Source organism: Martes martes, assembly GCF_963455335.1.
Source record: "Martes martes genome assembly, chromosome: 17".
NCBI classification, from domain to species: Eukaryota; Metazoa; Chordata; class Mammalia; order Carnivora; family Mustelidae; genus Martes; species Martes martes.
Window position 1 is genome coordinate 13,287,519 of NC_137905.1, and position 17,104 is coordinate 13,304,622.

General features: G+C 52.7%; 1 protein-coding gene across 1 annotated transcript in view; it reads right to left on the minus strand.

The window, feature by feature from the left end:
- Positions 1-17,104, minus strand: part of VAC14 (VAC14 component of PIKFYVE complex) — a 100,422-nt gene that overhangs the window by 27,887 nt on the left and 55,431 nt on the right. Inside the window, exon 14 of the mRNA XM_080828141.1 lies at positions 10,986-11,118. Within this exon, the coding sequence (XP_080684267.1) occupies positions 10,986-11,118 (133 nt within the window). The remainder of the gene's footprint in view (positions 1-10,985; positions 11,119-17,104) is intronic.

A 17,104-nucleotide genomic window follows, 5' to 3' on the forward strand; every position in this document is an offset into this window, starting at 1 on the left:
CCAAGTGAGACAACCACTCAGGGAAGCACATAGGCTGCCGGGCCCCCGGGGCTGCTGCCGGTCGGCAAATCCTTCCCCTTCTCGTGGGCAGAGTGGCCCCTTTCCTCTGGAGACCTGCTGCTCCCCACTCCACGCGGGTTCTGGTCGGGCCGCTGCTGGCCCGTGGGATGGGCGCATGACCCAGTGTGAGCCACTGAGCACAGCCTGCGGGGACGTGGTGGCCATGTCCCCAACCCTTGAAGAGACCAAGACAACAAGGCTGACCCCAAACAAGGGCCGAGAAGAGAGAAGAGAGACCGGGAAACGCCGAGTTCCTGCATCTTGCTGCTTTTTGCCTCTGTCTGGTCACACAGGCTCATCAAGCCCCTTGCTCACTGTGGTACCTGTGACCTGGGTTCCTGCCTCCTGTTACTCAGAGCGCCCACCGATACGGCTAGGTGTGCGGTTCCCGACCCCAGGCTGCAGACCACCGCCGGCCTGGCCGCACCAGAAGCCGCTGGGGTTCAGCTGGCTGGGAGGATGGAGGGTGACTCCATATCTTTGCTTTGACAAGCACCAGCAGGCCGGACTAGGTGGCCTCCAAGACCTTGGCTAGAGCTAAGAAATAATACCTTGGGTAGGAGGTGAAGTAATATTCCAGCTCGGTGAGAATGCTGGACAAACGTCACCCAGAAACAGGCAGCTTTATGGTTCGTTTTAGGAGCTCCTAATCCCCTGAAAAAGCACCACAAAACATAAACGCTAACTGTGAAGAAAAACTTCACCTGCACGACATTAAAGATCAGTAACTTCTACTTACTAAGAGACACTATCAAGAGAACAATAAGGCATGCCGCGGAGTAGGAGAAGAGGACTGTAGGGTGCACATCGGAGAAAGACTTGAATCCAGAATACATAAAGAATATATATGGAACTTTAACAAATAAGCACCAAAACCCAATAGGGAAGTAACTTGAAAAGGCTCACTGCAGAAGAGGATATCCAAAAGGCCAGTAAGTGATGAGAAGTTCTCCATTAGTCTTCAGGGAAACACAAATTAAAACCACAAGTGGCATCACCATACACCAACCTGAAGGGCTAGAAGCCAAGACTGATGATACCAGGCACTTGTGAGGATGGGAGAGCTGTGGAGCTCCCGGATAGGCTACGGGAATGGACACCGATGCAGCCACCCCAGAAATAACTCCCAAAGCTAAACCATGTAGGGCTTTGAGCCAGCCACTCTTAGACATGTGTCTAAGAGGAACATACCCGTATGTTCACGTTAACAGCGCCAGACTGAAAGTAAGACAAGGCCCGACAAGAGCAGAACGGGTACATGAATCCAGGTATCTTCATACCCTGAACACTCTCCAGAAGTGTGAACTATTGCACATCTTTTTTTTTTTTAAGATTTTTTTTTTTAAGTTGATAGAGATCACAAGTAGGCAGAGAGGCAGGCAGAGAGAGAGAGAGAGAGAGAGAGAGAGAGAGAGAGGAGGAAGCAGGCTCCCCGCTGAGCAGAGAGCCTGATTCGGGGCTTGATCCCAGGACCCTGGGATCATGACCTGAGCTGAAGGCAGAGGCTTTAACCCACTGAGCCACCCAGGCGCCCCTAACTACTGCACATCTAACAAGGGCGACTCTCACAGACACAAAATAGATCAAAAGAAGCCACTTTGTCAAAGTACAAACTGCGGGATTCAGTTTATATCAAGTTCAAAACCAGGTAAAACAAACCTGTAGTGTTAGAAGTCAGGATAGTAGCTACTCTGGGGAGGAAGAAAGGGGTCCTAACTAGGAGGGGACAAGAAAGGGACCGCTGGGTACCAGAAATGCTGTACTTCTTGATCTGAGTGCTGGTTACATGGGTGTAGACAATTCGAGAAAATTAACTGAGTGGTAGTACAGCTATGATTTGTGCACGTTGAGACAGTGTATTGTTTTTCAATGAAAATTTACATCGAAAAAGTCATCACAGGCATCAAGGCTCGGAGGGAGGTAAGGCTGCCACACTGCCCTGATCGAGAGAGGGAAGACGACAGATCTGGGCACTGAACCGGTTAAGAAGGGAAGGGGGTTTTGCCAGAGATGGCAGAACAAGCAGAAAGAGCAGAAAACCAGTCAGAACTCCTGGGGACGGAGTAGTTTCTGAGACACATGCTCCTTTGAAGCTACACAAGGGCTGTTCTTCCTTTATGGGGAGGGGCTGGATACTCAAGTGGCAGACTGGGGCACAGGGGCCCCTCCGAGGACAAGTTCACTGACGACAAAGCTGAGGATGAACTGGAAACAGGTGCGCCGTTACAGACGAAGGCAGCAGCTCTCTGGGGGAGCACAAGGAGGCTCCGGTGTCTCCATGTCAGGAAACCCGTCCTGTGTGAGGGCTGGAGCTGGGTGCGTGGCCCAGGAAATGGAGAAAGACGGAACACTAAGCTCACGGGATAGCAGCCTCCGAGAGGAGAGAGAGGCAAGGCTCAGAACAGACAGCATGGGACGCCTGGCAGGGGACAGGAGAGAAATGAGGGAAGACTCTGGAGAGCACCTGAAATCCAGCCCAGCCCAGCTTCAGCGAGAGACGTTAACGTGGACGGTGCAAGCGACTGCGATGACCCGGAAGGTAGAACGTATCATCTAGGAGAAGATTGGGGGGGGGGGGCGGTGAGGCAGATCCACTTGAGCAAGTAGAAACAGAGATTTAGACCCAGAAAGACACTCACAGTCCAAGTACCAAGCAGTTCCAATGAGATTATGTCATCTAAATATAGACCGGAAGTAGGCCAGGATAACGGACGGGCAGCAGGCTGGAGGCCGGGGCCCAGAAGGCAGGCAAGAAAGGACATGCAGATTTACTCAGCATTTCACTTCTGCATGGGAGGCGGTGGCTAGCGGGATGAGAGCCCTGGCAGAGGCCTCAGTGCCCACATCAGGAAGGGTCTTGGTGGGCATTTCCTATGGGTTAACACCCCAGGGTGGAAGGGAGATACCATGAGGGAGCACAGCTTCCTTCCCACGAGGGCTGAGGAAAAGCAGAGTCCAGACTGGAAACCGTAGTTTTCCCAAATGGCCTCCATCCCCCAGTCTGGAAGAAACCAGGACACCCTGCGCTGGGGTCTCTGACCGGCTACCCAGCAGCTCCATGGAGTGTGGAGCAGTACCCAGGACGGGGGGCGGGGGGCGCTCCTGGGAGTTGAAGCTGCCAACTTTTAAAGGAAGTGCCATTCTCCACTTTGGACCCCAAGGGCCGCTTCGGTGGGCCATCACAGACTGGGTTACAGAGCACCCTTCCCCGAGGGCCATATGTACTCCTCGTGGGCCTGTGCTTGCCTTCGGAGGCTCAATTCAGTGCCAAGTTTCTCCCAGGTGAGAGTCCTTGGAGACCGAACCACCATGCAGGCTGAGACAGGAACCCTCGTCTGGAAGGAGCAGCTGTTCTGGGCGGGCTTTCACAAACTGCACACGATAGAGACCTTCTCTATATTTTTCGGAAGACAGGGGCACGGTGTATGTGTTTGGGGGGGGGGGCGGCAGGGTGCGTGTGTGCGTTTTCATGGCTATCTGCTAAAGGAAACCACTTGTGGGGAGAAAGGGGAGAACCCACACAGAGGCCCCAAAAATCTAAGGTGAAATGATACGAGCATAAAAGAAAGAGCTTCCTAAGAAACATTCTACGATGGGTGAACGGGATTCACTCTGAAACTCCTGTTCCAGAAGGAGTTCAGAGGCACCTTTAAAAGCAAGGACACCCTTTTGCCTGTCCTGGTTCAGATGCAGCCCTACCCCAAGGAAGCAGGAGGATGGAAACGACTTCTAGCGGCCAATTCCTGCCACTACTTTGTTAAGATGCTACCTTATGATAGCCGTCAGCTACGTGCTAATTAACTAAGCTGTCTGACTTACCAAGGTCAAAACTTTGTTGGTTTCCTGGCATCCTTAGGTAAAGTATAAACAGATCCAGACAGTACTGCCGATTCCATCCGGAAAAGCTCTCAAGCTTCAGAAGGAAATTCATTATCAAGTTCTCAGCCACTGGCAACGGCTCTTGACAGTCACCCCCAGCCCTGCAGGCTGCCTGAGCCATGGGCTGGGGAGCTGACGCTTTGTAGGTGTGGAGACTACCAGAAAGTGCTTTTAAACTGAGGCTGGGAAGAATAGAGCAGGTGCCAGCACCCGCGCGCTGGGGGTCCGAAGCATGCCGTGCGGGGGCACGGAGAGACCTTTCCTGCCAGTCCCTCCTGAACTCTCACCCCATCCACAGGGGCTTCTCACTGCAAGGTGAATGGCTGGCCCCGTGGGAGGAGGGCTGCTTGGGTCACATGGCCTCCCACCAAGTTCATCTGTGACCTCTAACCTCCCACAAGCTCTGCTAAAGGGAGCAGACCCTTGGCCTTCTTCCAGTCCCCTGTCACAGGGATCCGCGAGAACCCTTGAAACACGGAGATGCTTTCCTCTGAAGCGCCTCAGACTTCAGCACACACCGTGCAGGGCTCCCTCTGGCCAGCACTTCCTCTCTGTCCCCCGCCATAGGACGTAATTAATCCCAGCCTTGCCTGACAGGGCCCACCACATGTGGTTCCCGTTTTCCAGAAGAAAATACGCCCTTCTTACAGGGAGTGCCTGTGTGTGTGTGTGTGTGTGTGAGAGAGAGAGAGAGAGAGAGAGAGACAGGGGGACCCTGGAGACTGCCTGGAGGAGGCAGAGCAAAGCCACTAGCCTGCTTCCAGGTCCCCAGCCCTCCCGGGTCACAGATGGTTCTGTGAGGTGCTGGGAGGTGGCCCCTTTCCATGGGTTAGGAGACAGTGGAAACAGACCAGGCCAGGCTCTTTGGGCTGCCTGAATTTTGCCCTCCCCAAGGACATCTTTGTATTTCACCTTTGAGGGCGGACTCTTCTCTCAGTCTTGTCTGGCATGTCAGATCGTGTCTCCCCGCCAGTGACGTACTCTCAGTGCTGCTTCCGGTTAGATCAAAGCCAAGAGCAGGTTGTGCAAAAGAGCTTCTGTCACACACTCCCTTTCCGACCTGCATCTCAACAAAAGCACCCCAGGCCCCTGGTCTCTGGGGAAAGAATGACTGGAAACTTCCAGAGGATGCACACAGGAGTCAGGCAGACTTCCTTCAAGTCAGCAAGAAGAGAAGCTTCTGAAAGGAATATAAGAAATTCCTTGGAAGAATTCCTCCAACCCGGTTCAGGTCCTGTCTCCTTCCCCTCAGCTGGGGACCCCACCAGTATGGCTTCAGATGAATAAAAGCTCAAACCCCACCTGCATTCTGGGTCCCTTCTAAGCAGACAGACTCTGGCTGGCACATGTTCGTCAAGGCAATTTATTTTTATTTGGAGCAAATGAATGCACTCCATTAAAGGGGAGAGTGGAAGAAAGCGGGGAGGGCCTCTTAGAAGCTCTCTCCTGCGGGCTGGGGGCCAGAGGCAAGGTGTGCTATCTTAAAATGCCGTTTGAACCAGGGATCTGGGTCTTGCCACTTTACTTGGATTCATCCTGCATTAGCATCAGCACCGTGGGCTTTGGGTTGGGGGGCCTGGCTAAGGCCCCCTATCACGACAAGTGGTGCCTCTGAAAACCGTAAGGGGGGTAACCAATGTCAATGAGCTCCGGGGGCTGGGAAGGTCTGGGAGGACATAGAGTGAGAAGGGGAGCGGGGTGGGGAGGGTCAGCCAGTGTGGGCTGCCCTGGCCACAGTGGTGATGTGGCCCCAGATGACAGCCTGTCTCACGGGTGACCATACAAGGACAGCAAAGTGGAATTCCTCAGTTATAGCAAAAAAGACAGCTGCTTCTCGAGGCCTTGCCCAAGATGCAATTAAAAACAAGTCCAGTTTTAAGTGGCTTCCTAGGCCTCCAGCCCTACCACCCATCTCAGTGGCTGATCAATCTCCCTCACTTCCCACCAAGCACGGGCAAACCCGGGGGGTGGGGGGGGCAGGGCAGGATCAGCAGGAGTACATCATAGGGACTGTGAGCATTTGCTGAACTGGAGAGGCTGCCATGCCTGTGTCTATCAGAGGTGAGAGGAGGACCAGAATGAACCAGAAGCTTTATCTCAGGGCTTCTCTGGGTGCAGGTCTCATGGAAGAAGACGCAGGACTGCCTCCTGCTCTCCCACTTGGGCCCCCGATCCAGCCTCTTCAAATGCTCTCATCTTAGGGGCACCCATGTCCCCGGGAAGGGTGCTCAGGACCTCATCCACCATCGGTGGGGCTGGCTGGGGTTGGAGCCTTTGAGTTCGCAGCAGGCACTCGTTAAAAAGAAAGCATTCTCTGGCAAGTCCTCTCTGCAAGGCAGCAGGGAGGAAGGGGTGGGGGAAGCACAGTTGGTTAAGCCAAAGGACGGCTGGCCAGAGGGCCATCTTGGCGGGCGGAGTGGGGTGTCCCAAGACTCGCTCACTTCCCAGCACAGAAGCAGGCCTTGTAAGGATCACAGCTGTCGGATCACGCTGCAGTTCCTATCAGTTTATCAAAGAAGCTGCATTTTCTCCCTCCTCTCCCTTTCTACTGAGTATAAGTGGCCCGGTTCATGGGAAAACAGCCCCGCGCTTGTTCTGCCGCATTGGCATGGAGGGTGGGAAGAGGCCGGAGGAGGGAAATGTACACCAACACCTACTCGGGGCAGAGTTGTTTTAATGGGGCCAGGGCCGGGCCGCTGGTGGGTGTCTGAGGTGCTGGGGCCGCAGGCCTGGCGCGCCAGGGCCAGCTCTCAGCACAGAAGCCTTAGTTACTTCGCCCTCTCTGGAGTCTGGTATCCCGTCTTCACAGACCACCCTGGGAGGCTGAGGCCGTGTCACGAGGCGGAACAAGAGCTCCCCTTCACCAACCTGTGCTGGGAGTGACCATCTTATGCAGCCCTCTCTGCAAAACGACAAAGCTGGCACCACCACAGAAACAGGTCACGTGACCCAAAACTGGAAGAACTGGGATTTGAACCCAAGTCTCCTGGACTCCAGAAGTTGCAATCTTAATCCGGATCCTGAGGACCTGTGGGAGGCCCATGGGCCCCATTCCGGTGGAGTCCAGGGAAGGGGAGAGGCACGGGCAGGGCTGTGGGCTGCCCATGTCTGGCACCCCTCCCCCATGTCCTCTTCCCCACTTGTGGGCTCAGCTTTGACTCCTGCAGCTGAGAGGAGGGCCTGGGCCCAGAGCGCATCTTGGCGAGTCTAGCCGAGATGAGGCATTGGAGCCACGGGCCTCCCTGAGTTCACTACGCAGCTGAACTGTTATGTCCACAAGAGAACAAGGCCATATGGACACAGAGGAGGTCTGACCCGCCCAGGAGCCTGGGGGGAGTTTGGGGGCCCCACTCCCACACCCCCCCTCCAACGGAGGTACAGCCTGGGAAAGCTGTGTGGGGGAGAGGAAACACTCCAGGGTCCTGAGGGAAATCAAGCATCTTCCTCAACGCCAAGACGCCCACCAGATGTTTGCCTTCAGCAACTCTGGCTGCTCTCGTCCTCTGGACGGCAAGCCCTCCTGCTCCCTGAGCTAAACACACTACTATAGAAATGACGGCTTCTCACTGGTTTAACACCTGAAGGAGAGGGTTAAATCACTCTCTGTTTCTTATCAGGCCTGTGGCTTCATCTCAGCAGTCTGCACAAACCACTACTATGCTTTTCTTTAAAGCTGTCAGCAAAAAATAAGGAAATGAAATGAGAAGCAGACCGGCAGGCTGACGCTCTCGACGGCCGCTCCCCAGCAAACTCGGCTGAAGGGACTCACTCCCCCATCTGATCACAGGAAGGCGGAGAGCCTGTGTCTTCAAGGCCTCCTCCACGTCTGACGGTGTGCTTTCTGCCCCCACCGAGAGCCTAGACCGGCTGGCGGGGACCGTAACCCAGGCTGGTCAGCGGCGGCGGGCCCACAGGGCCCATGTTGCTCAGGGGAAGCAGGTACTGGTGCTGCTTCTTGGGGGGGCGATGGCAGGCTGGACAAATGACGCCAAGGACCAGGAGGGACAAGTGGGAGGGTCCCAGCCCCGAGGTTCCTTCCATCCCGGCCCACCGGGTTCCTACGCCAGGGCCCGGGTCACAGGCTGCGCAGAGCCTTGCAAGGCGCCCGGCCGCTGCACTCTCTCACGGAGGCGATGAAGCGGTGGGTGCGGAATTAGCAGAGCGCGAGGGTCTGCAGCTCAGCTCCCACCAAGCCTGACAGGCAGGGGCTTCCTCTCATTTCCCTCTACAAAATGAGGATGCCCGTCAGCCCAGGAGGCTAGGAAGACACTAGACAAAGCAAGTAAAGCCTCACCACCCCGAGGCTGTAAATGGGAATATGCAGTGGCCGCCGGGCCCCCAGCTTCAGAGAGCCCAGGGTCCCTGAGCAGGTGGGGAGGACACCGACGCGGGCCCTGGCTGCCCACACTTCTGCTTGGTGCAGCCTGGCATTCTGCTGACTGCTCTGAGCTCGCTCTCTCCGAGCCCCTGATGGGACAAGGGAGGCTGCTAGAGGATGGAAAAACCCAATACAGTCAGGTTCTCTGGAGGGGAACTAGTTACAAATGCCTTCTTCAAAGGCCTCTCTCTCCACTGGTGCCTGAAAGGCTTCCAGGCAAGGGGGAGCTCATCAAGTGAACGGACATGTCTGCAGTATGGAAAACCACGTAAAATACACTGTCACTCATGTGGGGACAGACTGTCGCTCTCCCAGTGGGGGGTCTCCTGAACCACTTCTAATCTCCACTTCTAATCCCCACTTCAATCCCACTGTCCAACTTGATGTGAAGTAAAACGGGAAGCCCTCCCCTTCTGGTCGAGCAGGGTAAGAATCCGCTTCCGTCCCTGGGTAACTGTGGGACTCTCACCTGGGAGGATTCTGCTCCCAGGGGCTTGTGGCCCTGTCTGGGAACATTCCTGATGTTCCAGCTGGGAGGGCGGGTGCCGCTCCACATCCCACAGCACACAGGACGGGCCTGACCACCAGGGACCATCCAGCCCCAACGCCAACAGCACCGAGCCTGCGAAACCCTGCTCTCCAGGACCTCAGAAGAGCAAGAGGCCGTGACAGCCTCCCACCACCACCCGGACACCTTTTGGTGGTCTGGACCATCAGAATCCCTCCCCCTGATGGGCAGAAACTTTGTGGTCCTGCTATTTGTCCTTCTGGCCAGGCGGGCCTGTCCCCTCCTGCAGCTCGGTCCTCTGACCCCACGCCCTCAACTCCACCCTCAGTCCTCAAGCGAGGGCCCTGGCAGGCAGCTCTGGACGAAGAGGGAGGGGCCTGCTCCCTCCATTTCCCTCCTCGGCTCGCCTTGTGGCCAGGAAGGCTCCTGGCAAGGCTCCCGGCAGAAGCTTGTGGGCCTCACCTCCCCTTGCTGCCTCCTGCCACCCCCTTTTGCTTCTTCCCACCTCTCAGGGCCTTCATCTCAGCCTCCTTTCCTGGCTTCTCTTTCTCCCCGATCACTACACACTGGAGCTCCCGGGGGCTTGGCCTCAGGCCCCTTCCCTACCTCCTCTGCCCCTCTTACCACTGACCATTCTTCTTCCCTAAGAAAGCAAGCTCCTCGAGGACGGAACCATCTAGAGCAGTACTTGGCAGAGTCAGTACTCAGTAATACCATCTGCTGAATGAATGAGTGAGTGAGAGAATGAATGAAGGACTATGCTATCCATTTCCACTTTTCTCTCTTGGGCACAGGTCCCTCTTCTCAGAGTCACAGGGAGCAACCTGATTCATCATCTCTCCTTTGATGTTACCAAAGCAATTCCAACTCAAACATGGGACCCTCCTCCCTCCAGAGCTCCCATCACAGGGACTACCACCACCAGCCAGAGTCCTGGTGTCACTCCCAACAGCCTGTCCCCTCAGGCCCTCATGTAATCAGTCACTAATCAATGATACATCTTACAAATTACAGAATGGCGCCGCTTCTTCCCATCCCCCTTCCAAGCAGCCACCATCTCCCACTTGGACAACAGCCTCCCACTGGTCTCCCACACGTCCGCCTTGCTGTCTCCACCTACCCCTTCTCCTCAGCGGCACAGGAATCTTTAAAAATACAAATCTGGTCACACCGTCCCCCCACCCAAGCCCCTTCAGTGGCTCCCTCTGGCCTCGGTGTGGCCAGCAAGGCTGGGCTCCTCTCCTGCTTGCCCTGTGGATCACAGAAGAATGAATGCTCCGTGTTCTTTACTGACTTGAAGACTCCGTACAGGCTGGACCCTCGGCCAGCAATCCCCCTTCAATCCCCAGACTCACAGAGAGCCTCAGGAGCCTTCCCGACTGCACGCACCACTATCTAGTCAGCTCCCCGAGCACCCTGGACGGCTCTAGAACCCCATCCCCCCAGAAATGCTTATTTCACGGGTCAGGGTGAGAGCCCTAGGTGACTGACAGGAAGCTACTGCTGTAGAGCACCGAAAGCTACTCAGACCATTCCAGAAAACTCCTCTCCCTGGCTTTGTTGGGGAGCCTGGAGAAATCTTTGCCCCATCTAGATTTTGATGACTTTAAGGTCACACTCTTCTGTGACCCTGGCTACTTGGAGCTGAGGCGGTGGCAAAGGGCCAGAGCTGGCCATGCTGTTGGTGGCGGGAGTCCTAGAGGTCGAGAGTGGCCGGGGCCCTGGGACTGCTCAAGGCCAGGCTCACATGACTCGAGATCCCAGCTCCGCTAGAGCGACTGCTGCCACCAGCCCTGGCCAAACCCCGTGCGGGCAGCTGGGCACCTGAGCCCCATTTCGTGTTCCATCCAGATCACCTACTTTCTTCCCCAAAGACTCCAACAAGGACACACTGACAGGACCTTTAACCTCCAGGGAAAACAGTGTCTCAACAAGTGGAAAAGTAATTCGTTCGTTCAAGAAATGGCGACATGGACCTGTCCCATGTTGGCAGCACCAGCAGGCCCGATGTGAAGTGGGGGGCGCCTTTGCTTCTTTAAGAGTAAATGCAAAGGAAAAGGAGGGGAGAGAAGCGGAAGAGAACACGGCTGCTGGCAGCCCCGGCGCGGCGCGCAGTGAGAAAGTGTGGCTGTGAGGAGGAGAAAGCGCGCCGAGTCTGACCTGATGATGAAAGCGCCTCTGGCCTCCAGGAGCTTGCGTTCACTGCTGAACCTCTTGAGAAGGTTGATCATGAACTTATAAAAGTAGGAGTTCATGGTGGGGGTGGAAGGAGAACATTCTAAGCCTTTGGTACCTGCAGAGAAAGGGACAGAGCCAAGAGTTACTGTATGGCCCACAGCATGGTGGGACCCCCACGGAACATATACCGTCACAAATGCCAGAAAGGTGGTGTGTGTGTGGGGGTGCAGCTGTGTGCAGAGCAAGGTGAGGGAAAACCTTCAATCCAGGGCCTCGGGTTGACAGCAGAAAAGCAAGGACTATACAAGTACATGAGAACAAATACAACTGCTTACTGTACAAACACCCACTCACGGGTGCCCCTCTCCAGCCAGCCCCCAGTGACTTAGCGAACACCTCCTATCTGGGAGACCTACTGCTACGTGCTGGGAAATTTTTATAGAACACACCTGGACCTATCATCCCAATAAATAAAATGCACTTGGACTTCATTTTGGCTGGTTAAGGACAGGTGAGAAATCGAAGAGAAGAAAGGAGTAAAACAGGCATACGACTTCGACAGTCAACAAAACGCACACTCCTTGGGGCGCCTGGGTGGCTAAGTGGGTTAAGCCTCTGCCTTTGGCTCAGGTCGTGATCTCAGGGTCCTGGCATCAAGCACCGAGTCAGGCTCTCTGTTCAGCAGGGAGCCTGCTTCCCCCTCTCTCTCTCTCTCTGCCTGCCTCTCTGCCTACTTGTGATCTGTCAAATAAGTAAATAAAATTAAAAAAAAAAAAAAAAAAAAGACTTCCCAAATCCAGAGTTGGCTTGAGAACCAGAAGCACATTCGGAGTAGCCTTGATAAGCATCCCAGCTGAAAATACACCAAGGGCCAGGTCCAGTCCCCCCGAGAGTCCCACCCCAGCACGGGTCCCCTCTGCAAGGTATCGGTCATGGAGGGGATGACAGCAGGGCTGACGGAATGCCTGGCTGATCCCCATGTAGTACATTCATACACCCCATGTGATCTTTTTTTCTTTGCCACCCATGCTGACCTCAACAGCACTGTTGGGAAGGTGTTAGGGATGGTAGGAATCCTCACTCCCTCTGCCCAAGGAACTAACAGGGCACAAAACGCACACACGGGGGCACCTGGGTGGCTCAGTGGGTTAAAGCCTCTGCCTTCGGCTCAGGTCATGATTCCAGGGTCCTGGGATCGAGCCCCGCATCGGGCTCTCTGCTCAGCGGGGCGCCTGCTTCCCCCTCTCTCTCTGTCTGCCTCTCTGCCTACTTGTGATCTCTGTCTGTCAAATAAATAAATTAAAAAAAAAAAACAACAATGCACACACCACAGCTTGAGATACAATTCACGTATCATGAAGTTCACCCTTTTAAAGTGTACAATTCAGTGTATTTTACGACAGTATAGTTATAAAATCGTGCATCGCTCACCACGAATTCCAAAACATTACCCAAAAAGAAACCTCGTACCCATTAGCTGCCACTCCCCATCCTCCCCTCCTCCAGCTCCTGGCAATCATTAATCTACTTTCTGTCTCTGGATTTGCCTCTTCAGGAAATTTTGTACTAACGGAATCAGAGAGTAGGCAGCTTCTTTGACTCGGAGTGTTTTCAAGGTTCATCCACATTATGGTACGTATCCACTTTGTATTCATTTTTGTGGTTGGATAATACTTCATTGTATGGATATACCATATATTTTTTTAAATATTTTATTTATTTTTTCGACACAGAGAGATCACAAGTAGGCAGAGAGGCAGGCAGAGAGAGAGAGGAGGAAGCAGCCTCCCCGCCAAGGAGAGAGCCCGATGTGGGGCTCGATCCCAGGACCCTGGGATCATGACCCGAGCCAAAGGCTGAGGCCCTAACCCTCTGAGCCACCCAGGGGCCCCTGGATATACCATATTTTATCCATTCATCAGTTGCTGGATATTTGGTTGTTCCCACTTTTTGGCTATTAAGAATAATGGCGTGGGGCGCCTGGCTGCCTCGGTCGGTAGAGCATGTGACTCTTTATCTTGGGGTCATGAGTTCGAGCCCCTCATTGGGTGTAGAGTTTACTTAATTTAAAAAAAAAAGGATAATGCTGCTGTGGATATTCATGCATAAATTTTTGTGTAAACACGTTTTCATTTCTTTTGTATACCCAGGAGTGGAATTTCTGAATCACGTGGTTACTCTATATGTAACTGTTAAGGAACTGCCAGACCGTTTTCCGTAAGGGCTAGATCGTTTTACATTCCCACCAGTGGAGTGTGAGATTCCAATTTTCTCACATTCTTGCCAACACTTGTTATTACCTGTCTTTTGATTAGAGCCATCCTCGTGGATGGGAAGTGTCTCATTGCGGGTTTGATTTCCATTTTCCTGATGACTAATGACACTGAGCATCTTTTTACGGGCTTACTGGTTCTTGCAGATCTTTGGAGAAATGTCTATACAAGTCCTTTGCCCATTTTAAAATTGGGTTGTCTTTTTTTTTTTTTTTTTTAAGATTTTATTTATTTATTTATTTGACAGAGATCAGAAGTAGGCAGAGAGAGAGAGAGAGGAGGAAGCAGGCTCCCCGCTGAGCAAAGAGCCCGACGTGGGGCCCAATTCCAGGACCCTGGGATCATGACCTGAGCCGAAGGCAGAGGCTTTAACTCACTGAGTCACCCAGGCGCCCCTGGGTTATTTGTCTTTTTATTGCAGAGTTGTAAGAGTTCTAGATACATGTCTCTTACCAAATGTATGATTTGCAGATATCTTCCTCCATTCTTTTTTTTTTTTTCCTTCTAATTTCCTCCATGGTGTCCTTTGAAGCACAGGATTTTAAATTCTGATAAAGTCCAATTTTTTTTTTTTTGGTTGCTTGTGCTTTTGGTGCCATATCTAGAAAGTATTACCTATCCCAAGGTCATATAGATTTACTGATATGCCTCCTAAGAACTGTTTTTTAAAAAAATATAGCTCTTATACTTAGGTCTCTCATCTACTTTAACTTTTGTATATGGTGTGAGGAAGATGTCCAAATTCTTTTGCATGGGGATGGATACCTAATTGTCTTAGTATAACATGGTATCTTCTTTCTTTTTACTTTATAGGTGCTTTATTTTTTTTTTCAAGAAGTTTTTTTGGAGTTTATTTATTTATTTAAGTAATCTCTATCCACAAGGTGGGGCTCAAACTCATGACCCTGAGATCAAGAGTCACATGCTCTTCCAACTAAGCCAGCCAGCTGCCCTGATGCTTTTTCACATTGTATTTTTTCTAGCTTTATTGAGATAGCATTGCCTATACCATTATATAAGTTCAAGGTGTACAACGTGTGGATTTCATACCTGGACACATTGCAAAAAAAGGACACCACAGCGCTCTGGAGTCAGTCAATACCTTCCTTATTGCACATAATTACCTTTTTTTTTGTTTTGTGAGAACATTTACCATCAACTGTCTCAACAACTTTCAAGTATATACTATAGTAATATTAACTATCATCACTGTTTTGTATGTTAGATGACCAGAACTTATTAAACTCTAACTGGAAGTTTATACCCTTTGACCAGTATCTCCCCAACATGGTATCTTTTTTTTTTTTTTTTTAAAGATTTCATTTATCTATTTGATAGAGGGAGAAATCACAAGTGGGCAGAGAGCAGGCAGAGAGAGAGGGAGAAGCAGGCTCCCCGCTGAGCAGAGAGCCTGATGTGGGCCTTGATCCCAGGACCCTGAGATCTCATGACCTGAGCCGAAGGCAGAGGCTTTTTTTTTTTTTTAGAATTTATTTGTTTATTTGACAGAGAGAGATCACAAGTAGGCAGAGAGAGAGCAGGAAGCAGGCTCCCTGCTGAGCAGAGAGCCCGATGCGAGACTAGATCCCAGGACACTGAGATCAGGACCTGAGCCGAAGGCAGAGGCTCAACCCACTGAGCCACCCAGGCACCCACCCCAACATGGTATCTTTTTTTTTTTTTAAAGATTTTATTTATTTATTTGACAGAGAGAGAGAGATCATGAGTAGGCAGATAGATTTCATTTATCTATTTGATAGAGGGAGAAATCACAAGTGGGCAGAGAGCAGGCAGAGAGAGAGGGGGAAGCAGGCAGAGAGAGAGGGGGAAGCAGGCTCCCCGCTGAGCAGGGAGCCCGACACGGGGCTTGATACCAGGACCCTGAAATCATGACCCGAGCTGAAGGCAGAGGCTTAACCCACTGAGCCATCCAGGTGCCCACCCCAACATGGTATCTTTGTAGGCAACCAAGAGCTACCATTTACCAGGGACTTATTACGTGCTATGCATGTCTAAAGCCTTCACACATAGCATCTGATTAAACCTCAAAATAATCCTCGAAAATACGGGCTACTACTCTTCTCATTCTACAGGTGGAGAAACTGTTAATTAGGCTGAGGACTATCCGAAGTCACAGAGCTGACGAGTGGTGGCCTCGGAGTCCACGCAGCTGGTTTCAACAGCTCTGCCGTGTTGCCCATCACTTGGGTGTTGGTGTTGGGGCAGTTTGGGGTTAGCAGGTTAGTGGGCGGTATGTTCCTAAACAAGGGGCAGAAGCCTGGAATGAAGGCCCTGCCAAGACGGAGGACACAGAGACAGTGGCACTGGCAGAAGCTGCGGAGGAAGCACCTGGCTGCAGCCCTCTGGGAGCTCAGGGAGGACACCAGGGCAAGCACGGTGGCCAGCAGAGACATGTGAGCCATTATGTGCCAGGCTGGCCTCTCTCTGGCCCTGAAGTCCTGACTTCCTGCCCAGAACAGGGAGAGGATGGCCACATACCTGTGTACAACAGGGAACCAAGCTTGGCTGTGAGGGTCTTTTGGGTCCCAGAAGCATCAGCCCCACACATAAAACATGAATGTACGGAACCATCCACAGGACCAGAAGCAAGGCCTACAGAGGCACCCCACGGACTGACTTCACAAGATGCCAGTGGCCAGAAGCAGTAAAACCCTCCTTTCAGGAGCTTTTTGCTCAATTCAGACTTCCCTGATGTCCTTGCACGGTGTGGCTGGGAACGGGAAGAGGTGCCTTTCTGTTTTGTTTTTCCCAGCTGTGAATTACTCTGTGAGGATTCCTTACTAGGAACCATACCTTCAAACTATTGTCCTTTCTCCGGAGAGCCTCCTGGACAGCCCCTGCGACTGTGTGCAAGGGGCAAGCCTTGAGTAAGAAGTCCAACACGAGGGCAGACCTCATTGAACTTCTTGATGTTTGCAGTTCGTTGTTCTGGGTCCCTGCCCAGAACAGCCTGGCCTGGGAGGTCCTGAGTGACTCTGGAATGGCAAACAGTCTCTGCTCCCTGGCCCAGAGGGACTGTTTGCAGAATCAAGTGTCACATTCTTACAGATCGAATTACCCCGGGCCCAGCTGGGGCTGATCTCTGAAGAGGTGGCTGCAGATGCGGCTGCCAGAGCCCCTCCTCCCCGTCCCCGCACTGCCTCCGTGGTGGCCTGGCTGCACACCCCCAACGCCGGCTGCGTGTGTGAACTGGAACCTTCTCCGTGCTCATCTGTGAGGGCTCCTGTGTCCCTGTCCCCTTTTTGCTTCTGTATGTGCAGCCCCAACCTCCATCACTTCCAGGCTCAGGGCCATTTAGGTTCCAACATATTCCAAAGGACAAAGGGACCCAAACAGCGAGTGACCATAAAGAAATCTTCCACAATGTGGGTTACCGTCTCCATTTCCAAGGAGCTGGGTATCTCGGGCAGGCAGAAACATGGAGCATGGTGTTCTAGAGCAAGGCTTTGGAGTCCATGAGACCTGGTTCAGATCAGATGTCTGCCTCTTACTAGCTGTCCAACTCTGGGCAAGTCTCTCCCCAAACCCTCAGTTTCTTCATTTGTAAGGTGGGGCCAATAAGAACCCCTTTCCTTCCATTCAAAGAATTTTTTTTTTAAATTAAGTAATCTTTAAGCCCGAGGTGGGGCTTGAACTCATGAGATCAAGAGACTGAGCCAGCCAGGCACACCTTGGAGTGTAAGAGACCCTTTTAATGAGACAAAACATGTGATGCACCGGGCCCGGGGCCTGCCGCACAGTCCGTGCTCAGTGAACGGGGGCTGCTGCTATTAGCAAACACGCCAGAACCGGGGCATAGCAAGGGGC